Genomic DNA, 8,862 nt, shown 5'->3' on the forward strand with positions numbered 1-8,862 from the left:
AGCCAACTCTTCTGCTGCTATTCCTTCTGCTTCTCCAGAGCTTCACCTAACTTCTCATATTCATCAGAAGTCTTGGGGGCCTGGGACAGAACACCAGTGGACAGCAGGCACAGTTTTGAATGTCCTTCAGATCTCTATGTTCATTAACATTTGTTAATTGGTGTGATTGTTCTTTTATGAGTTATTACTGTTTTGATTGTGAGAATTTTCAACCTTTTTCCTTCCCACAGCTGTGCAGAGGTACAGCTTTCCCTAGTAACATAATCTCCCCATAACCTTGCGAGGTCAGCAGAGCTTCATATCATGGAGAACTTCAAATCCATCTATTAACTTAGCTGCTCACTACCAGAATTTTCTCTAAGTTTGGTATATGAACAATTATACATTGTTTTTTTTTTTTTTTTATCAGTTGTGGAGTTTGAACTCAGGGTCTGGGTACTGTCCCTGTGTTTGGTCAACACTAGCACCCTACCACTTTGAGCACAGGTGCCACTTCCATTTTTTCTGGTAGTTAAAGATAAGAGTCTCACAGACTTTCCTGCCTGGGCTGCCTTTGAACCTCAGTCCTCAGATCTCAGCCTCCTGAGTAGCTAGGATTACAGGTGTGAATCACCAGTACTTGGCTATATATGGCTTTGTTAAGCAACATATTCTATTTTGCTCATAAAGGACTTTTTAGGTCTAAAACTGGGACCCATACTCAGTATCTGATGCTTTCACTCACTAGTTGGCACTGTGCCACATGTCCAATCCCCAGAAGAGATTCTTCATGGTTCTTCTGTTTGTTTGTTTTAGTCAGTCCTGAGGCTCCAACTCAGGGCTTGAGCTGGTCTCTCTGTGAGCTTTCTCAAGGCTAGTACACTACCACTTGAGCCACAGTACCACTTCCAGCACCACTTCCAGCATTTTCTGTGTATGTGGTATCAGGCAATTGAACCCAGGACTTCATGCATGCTAGGCAACCTTTCTACCACTAGGCCACACTCCCAGCCTCTTCATGGTTCTTAAGTTATCATTTATTGTTCCAATGTTCAAATTTAAAAATAAGTTTGGGCCTAAGTTAATTACTTTATAATTGAATTTGAATTTCAAAGGTTTAAAAACATTTTCAAGTCAAACACTGGTGTCTCACATATTTTGTAATCTCATGGACTTTTCTGCACTGAATGGCTTCAAACAACAATCCTCAGATCTCCATAGCTAGGACTTCAGGTGTGAGTAACTAATACCTGGCCCATTTTTCATTTTTGTTTTTTTTTGAAATATGGGTCTTACTATATTGCCTCAGCTGACCTTGAATTTCTGGGCTCAGACAATCCTTCCTTTGCCTCCTGTCTATCTGAGTAGCAAGTCAGGCAGAAATCCTGTTTTATGTAGATTTTTATACCCAACCCCAATTCTACACACTTTCAATAATGCCTAGTAGTTATTTATTTTTGTTGGTCATAGGGCTTGAACTCTAGGCCTGGGTGCTGTCCCTGAGCTCTTCAACTCAAGGCTACTGCCCTATGCCATGAGCTACAGCACCACTTCCCCTTTTCTAGTGAGTAATTGGAGATAAGAGTCTCATGGACTTTAGTGCCCAGGCTGGCTTTGAACCTTGATCCTCAGATCTCAACCTCCTGAGTAGCTAGGATTACAGGCATGAGCCAGCACGCCCAGCACCTAGTAGTTTTTAATGGTAGTTATTCATCATTATTATCACAAATCTAGAACAACTCTTTAAATTAATTTGGACTATAATTGAATAGTGAAGCTGTTAATATGACAGTCACATTTTAATCCTAGAATAATGTTTGTATTAGTTTGCCAGGATATACAAAGTTACAATAGCACATGGTTGGTTGTTGATCTGTGTTGATGTACCATGAGTTGGTTTCCAAAGGACACCTGGGTTCACACCATCAACGCTTTGGAACTATATTTGGATGTACAAGCTATTAAAAGCTTTGTGGACAGAGTGACCTTTTGGGCTGAACACTCATACTGCTGCTGCCTGTTGCTGAGTGGATAGCAGCAGAAAAACCTGGATCCTGATATTTATTGAGTCTTTGCTTTGCTTTGTTTTGTTTCATTTTGCTTTAAGAAGATGAACAGTGAAACCACGACTTTGATATCCTTGAAGGAGGCGATGAAAAGGTTTCTAAGAACTACAGGGTGGGAACAAGTCTGGGAAGGGGATATTCTCAGAAGATGGGGAAGAAAATAAAGATTAGAAATAACTAAACAGATACATATATTAACTTGAACTTTTCTCTGGTAGAGTGGTTGAGTCTTCTAGCCTCAAAAATATGTAAATTAATTTAAAAATCTGGAGGTCTGGGATTTAACTCAGTGGTAGAATGCTTGCCTAGTATGTGGGTATGATCCTTCAAATTAAAAAAAAAATTTAGCGCCGGAAGTTTGGCCTAGTGGTAGAGTGCTTGCCTAGCATGCACAAAGACCCAGGTTCGATTCCTCGGTACCACATACATGGAGAAAAGTCAGAAGTGCTGTGGCTCAAGTGGTAGAGCACTAGCCTTGAGAAATCCCAAGGACAGTGCTCGGGCCCTGAGTTCAAGCCCCAGAACTGGCAAAAAAGAAAGAAAAATTAAGCAACCAGAAAAAAAAATCATAGGTAATATACTTTCATCAATTCATGTTTATACTAAAAGCAAGATTTACAAAAATATTTAAAATGATTTGCTTGTGCTTTCAAGCTACAGATAACCTATATTGAGATAGTCTTAAAGGTCTAAAAAATAATAAAAGCAGTAAATCACATGACACAGTTTTGACTAATGGGGGAAGGAGGAAATATCAGTATCAGGGATCAAACTCAAGGCCTCAAACTCTATCAGTTTTGTTTGTGAATAGGTGCTATTCTACCACTTAAGCAACACCTCCAGCACAGCTTTCTGATAGCTAATTAGAGATAGAGCCTCAGTGACCTTTCTGCCTAGGATGGCTTTAAACTGTAAGGTTTCAGCCTCCTCAGTAGACAGAATTAAAGGAGCTACTGATGCCCAGCTCTGCTCAGTTTTCTGCCCTTTGTCAATAGAATGCAAAGCAGTGAGAAAATTACTCCATGGGGCTGGGAGCATGGCCTAGTTGTAGAGTGCTTGCCTAGCATGCACGAAGATCCAGCTTCAATTCCTTGGTACCACATACATAGAAAAGGCCAGAAGTGGTGCCGTGGCTCAAGTGATAGAGCTTAAGAAAGCCCAAGGACAGTGCTCAGGTCCTGAGCTCAAGTCCCAGACTGGCAAAAGAAAAGAAAAAAAAATAATTAATCCATGGTAATTTCTGAAGATGGGGGAGAAGGTGTTAGAAAATTCAGTTTAGGATGACATCTCCATGTCAGACTTTCCAAGTGGAAATGTGCAAAACTTATATGAAAATACAAGTCTAGCCAGGCACAGTGTCTCACACCTGTAATCCTAGCTACTCAGGAGGCTGAGATCTGAGGATCGCTGTTCAAAGCCAGCCCAGGCACTAAAGAGCATGAGACTCTTTATTTCCAATTAATTACTACAAAATGAGAAGTGGGGCTGTGGCTCAAGGAGTAAAGCAGTAGCCTTAAGCTGAAGAGCTCAGAGACAACACCAAGACTCAGAGTTCAAGCCCCATGACCCACAAACAACAACAACAATAAAACAAATCTAGAACTTAGACAAGAGGGGGATAACTGAAGCATTGGCAGAATCTAACCAAGAGCAGATGACAGTCAAGGTTAGACCAAAAAGTATTCAGGTCATTGGGGGAGCTGATGTGCTTATACATCACTTCCTTCATGAAATTCAGATAAAGTGGCTTCAGGCAAGTGATTTGTGCTACTCCAGTTTTTTGTTGTTTGTTTTCCAACCATTCCTGGGGCTTAAATTCAGTGTCTGCGCACTGTCCCTGAACCTATTTGTTCCCAAGGCTAGCTCTCTACCATTTGATCCACAGCACCATTTCCACCTTTTTTCTGCATTGTTTATTGGAGATAAGAGTCCCATGGGGACTTTTCTGTCTGGGCTGGCTTTGAACTATCATCGTCAGATCTCAATCTCCTAAGTAGCTAAGATTTCAGGCATGAGCCACCGGCACCCAACTACTCCAGTTTTTTGTAGTTTAATCACCAATCTAGTACTGTACTTTCTTCTGATGATCAGGGCTGTCTAGAGCCACTGAAATCTCCATGTCAGGTGACACACTCAGCATCTCATTCACCTCACAGATGTCAGTCATATGACACAAATATACATTATTCTGTGAAAAGCCTTAGCTGGTATTGCAGGATGTTATAAAATTTGTTATATCTTTTTATGTTTTTATTTTTGTCAGTTATGGGGTTTAACCTCGGGACCCCGGGTGCTATTCTTGAAGTAGCACTCTAAAACTTTGAACCACAGCACCACTTCCAGTTTTCTTCTGATTAATTAGCAATATGAGTCTCACAGACTTTCCTGCCCAGGCTATCTTTGAATTGCAATCCTCAGATCTCAGCCTCCCAAGTAGCTAGGATTATAGGTGTAAGCCATGGGTGCCTGGCTCTAATTTGAATATTTTTTGCCCTGGCTGTCCTTAAACCAAGATCTTCCTGGTCTCCACCTCCAGAGCAACTAGAATTATGGGCATAAGTCATCACTTGCTGCTTGTTTATAAATTTAAAATTAAATATCCAAATTTGTGGCTGTTGTAACTAATCCATTAGGGTTTGGTTAATATAAAACTTTAGAGCTGGGAATGTAGTTTAATGGTAGAGTATTTGCATAGCATGCATAAATCCCTGGTTTCAATTCCTCAGTACCAATCACATAAACAGAAAAGCCAAAAGTGGCACAGTGACTCAAGTGGTAGAACACTAACCTTGAGCAAAAGAAGCTCTAAGACCTAAGCCTAGGCTCTGAATTCGAGCCCCAGAACTAGCAAAAGAAAGCATAAACACTTTAGTTTTGAGCCAAGTGCTGGTGGCTCATGAGTATAATCCTAGCTACATCTGAAGATTGGAGATCAAAGGCAGCCTGGGCAGGACATTCTGTGAGACTATTATCTCCAATAAACTACTCATAAAAAGAAAGAAGTGGTGTTGTAGCTCAAATGTTAGAGTACTAGCATTGAGCAAAAGAAGTTCAGGAGGGGCCGGGAGTTTGGCGTAGTGGTTAAGAGTGCTTGCCTAGTATGCACGAAGACCTAGGTTCAATTCCTCGGTACCACATACATAGAAAAAGCTGGAAGTGGTGTTATGGCTCAAGTGGCAGAGTGCTAGCCTTGAGTAAAGGCCAAGGACAGTGCTCAGGCCCTGGGTTCAAGCCCCATGACTAGCAAAAAAAAAAAGAAAAAAAAAAGTTCAGGGGCAGGTCTCAGGTCCAGAGTTCAAGCTCCAAGAGTATCAAAATATTTTTGTTGTTGTTGTTGTTGTCAGTCGTGGAGCTTGAACTCTGAGCCTGGCACCGTTTCAGCTCAGGGCTAGCCCTCTATCACTTGAGCCACAGCACCCTTTCTAGTTTTCTGGTGGTTAATTGGAGTTGAGTCTCATGGACTTTAGTGCTGGGACTGGTTTTGAACTGTGATGATCAGATTTTAGCCTCCTGAGTAGCTAGGATTACAGGCATGATCCTCCAGCACCCCCAAAATGTTAAAATTTAAAACAAAAACACCTTTAATGTTGTTCCGTGACCTTAATGAACCTCTGATTCTTTCATTTTATAGAGTAGACCACAAACTTCAAGCTTTAGAAGCACAGTTCAATGAACTGGACATCTCCAAGGATAATCTGACACAGAAATTTGAACATCACAGGAAGACTTTGGCAAGTCAGGTAGCTCAAGATGAGATGTGGGAATCTGTTTGGAACCTCAAGTGAGTATCAAAGAATCAGTGGAATTTGGTGGCTTTGTGAGAGCTTTCAGTAGTCATCCTGAAATTCAGTTTAATATGGCTCTATTTCCTTCCATTCACCTATTCATATTAATTTGAGCACCTTTTTTTTTTTTTTTTTGCCAGTCCTGGGCTTGAGCTTAGGGCCTAAGCACTGTTCTTGGACTTTCTCAAGGCTAGAGCTCTACCACTTGAGCTTCAGCACCCCTTCCAAGCGTTTTGATGTAGGTGGTACCAAGGAATCAAACCCGGCCTTCGTGCATGGTAGGCAAACACTCTACTACTAGGCCGAAGTCCGGGTCCTTGAGCACCTTTTTATATGCTAAGTCCTGCAGTAAATATCTCACCCTATGGTCTTTGCCGGAGTTTCACTAATAAAACTTTCTTGTTATTGAAGAACTGGTATTGTGGGTGATTTAATCCATCTTAGTGCAAGTGTTACTTCAAAAGCAAGAATTTTCCAGGTGCTGGTGACCCACACCTGTAATCCTAGATCCTCAGGAGGCTTAGATCTGAGGATCACAGGTGCAAGCCAGCCCAGACAAGAAAGTCTATGAGACTCTTAGCTCCAGTAAGCTACTCAGGAAGAGCTTTGGCTCAAGTGAGAGAGCATTAGCCTTGAGCAAAAGCAGCTCAGGGACAGTGCCCAGGCCATGAATTCAAGCCTCAGGACCAGGGCACTAGTGGCTCAAATTTTAACTCCTTAGTTACTCAGAATGCTGATTGAGACCTAAAGGACCACAGTTAGAAATCAGTTTCTCCACCCCCCCCCAAAAAAAGCCAAGAGACTGTCTCTAATTAACTAGCCCAATGTCCAAGTGCAGGGGTGAAGACATCGCTCAAGTTATAAAGCACCAGCTGTGAGCAACCAAACTAAGTGAAAACACAAGGTACTGGTATCCACCTTCAGTACCAGCACACAAATAAATGAAAGACAACAGCTGGCTTTTCTATGGTATTTACAGATCATGTTATCCAAGACTAATGCAATTTATGTTTTTATTGAATATGATCTACTTAAGAAGTTTTTCACATTTTATGTAGGTTCACATCAATGGAACTGAACATTTTATACAGCTACGTCATTGAAGCACTTACCTGCTTACACACTCGAGTGTGTGGGAAGCTGCCAGACCTGGTGAGAGGCCTTCCTACCTTAACCTCTGTCCTTAGAAGAAAAGTCAAGAACAAGCATATTAGAGTTGTGTGGGAGTCTGTGCTGGAGGAGTGCGGTTTGCAAGAAGGAGATATCACAGCACTTTGTACCTTCTTTATTGCACATGGTAGTAAGGCCGAGTACTATGCTGCTAAAGTGAGACAGATGTACATCAGAGATGTCACATTCATGATCACTAATATGGTAAAAAACCAGGCTTTGCAGGATGGCTTGTTGAGGGCTGTCCAGGTAATTGAGAAAGGGAAAGCACTAAGAACCCCTGAAGAGCAAAAGTCATCCCTGAAAGACCTGATACCAATAGGCAAGGAATAATCTTCTGGCTGGCACCAGTGGCTCACACTTGTAATCCTAGCTACTCAAGAGTCTGAGATCTAAGCAAAGTCCATGAGATTCTTACCTCCAGTTAACCACCAGAAAACCAGATGTGGTGCTGTGGCTCAAAGTGGTAGAGCAATAGCCTTGAGCTGCAGAGCTCAGGGACAGTGACCAGGCCCAGAGTTCAAGACTTACCATCGACAAGAGAGAGGGAGTGGGAGAAGGAAAGGGAGAGGGAAAGAGAAAAGACAAGGAAAGAAAAAGTAAAAAATAATCTACCCACTGACTCTGATTCCACTTCTAGTAATTTACCTTGAAAATGGCACAAAAAAAAAAAAAACCCTCAGGGCTGCTTTTTGTTCAAGGCTTGGACTCTACCACTTTGAACCATAGCACCACTTCCAACTTTTTCTGTTTACATAGTACTGAGGAGTCAAACCAGGGCTTCATTCATGCTTAGCAAGCGCTGTACCACTAAACCACATTCCTAGCCCCACATAGCTTATTCTGCATTTATTTTTATCCTCAAAGAGGGAGTATGAACAAAGTTAGGACAATATGATACAATGAATTATTTTTTTGCATAGCCATACGTGAAGAATGAAGATGTTAAGTTAGGATCTGATAGCTCACTCATGCCTGGAATACTAGCTACACAGGAGGTTGAAATCTGAGGATCCCTGTCCAAAGTCACCCTTGAAAGAAAACTCTAAAACATGCTTACTTCCAATTAACAGGCAAAATGCTAAAATTGGAGATGTGGCTTCAGTGGTAGAGTGCCAGCTTTGAGTGAAAAAGCCAAGTGAGAGCATAAGGCCTAGAGATCAAGCCACAGTATCAGTACACATATAAAGTTAAAGTCAAAATGCACAAAATATCCAATGGGTGCGGTGGCCCATGCCTGTAAGCCTACCTGAGATCTGAAGATAGCAGTTCAGAGTCTGCTAGTTCAGAGTCTCACAGACTTTCTTTGGTCCTCTTGCACTAAAAAGTCCAAGGAATCAAACCCAGGTCTTTGTGCATGCTAGCCAAGCACTATACCACTAGGCCAAATTCCCAGCCCCATACTCTTGTGAATTTTATAGAATTTTTATCTAGATTGAAACTTAAATAATAAATTGGTGTACAATACACCTGATATACCCAGCTAAGCCCTCAGAATTGACAGTCATCAAGTTTATAGTCTACAGACTAAGGACTATGCTATAGAAAGAAATGTATGTGGCAAGTTATCACAGATCTGCAAGTTCTCTAACCAAAACTAATTTCTCAGATAGCCAACTCAGAGATGTTAAGTAATATTTAGTCCATCGGTTCGAACTATTGTTTTGTACTAACCTTGACAGACCAAACCAAATGGATCTACTCATGCTGATGATTCAGGCCACCAAACCCAAAGTAACCTTCCAAAATACTAAGAGACCAATAATAGTCAAATCTTCAAACAGAACAGTTTTAGCAGGCACTATAAGAAATTGCTCATTTTAACCTCTAAGAACAGAAACTCTGAAACCCCCAACCGATCA

At 41.4% G+C, this 8,862-nt stretch overlaps 1 protein-coding gene across 1 annotated transcript; it reads left to right on the forward strand.

Moving 5' to 3' along the window:
* The first annotated feature begins 2,089 nt into the window (after nt 1–2,089).
* Smco1 (single-pass membrane protein with coiled-coil domains 1) lies at nt 2,090–8,458 on the forward strand. The gene is made up of 3 exons (XM_090330660.1): nt 2,090–2,157; nt 5,677–5,826; nt 6,889–8,458. Exons 1-3 carry the CDS (start codon nt 2,090–2,092, stop codon nt 7,331–7,333), a joined length of 663 nt encoding a protein of 220 aa, XP_090186786.1. The 3' UTR covers nt 7,334–8,458.
* The last annotated feature ends 404 nt before the right edge of the window (nt 8,459–8,862 follow it).

The sequence above is a fragment of the Megascapheus bottae genome, chromosome 1 (genome assembly GCF_031878675.1).
Source record: "Megascapheus bottae isolate mThoBot1 chromosome 1, mThoBot2.hap1, whole genome shotgun sequence".
NCBI lineage: Eukaryota > Metazoa > Chordata > Mammalia > Rodentia > Geomyidae > Megascapheus > Megascapheus bottae.

Coding starts and splice junctions, on each gene's coding strand:
- Smco1 (XM_090330660.1), top strand. CDS start 2,090: ATGAACAGTGAAACCACGACTTTGATATCCTTGAAGGAGGCGATGAAA. Junction 2,158..5,676: donor AGGTTTCTAAGAACTACAGG/GTGGGAACAAGT, acceptor TTCATTTTATAG/AGTAGACCACAAACTTCAAG. Junction 5,827..6,888: donor GAATCTGTTTGGAACCTCAA/GTGAGTATCAAA, acceptor CATTTTATGTAG/GTTCACATCAATGGAACTGA.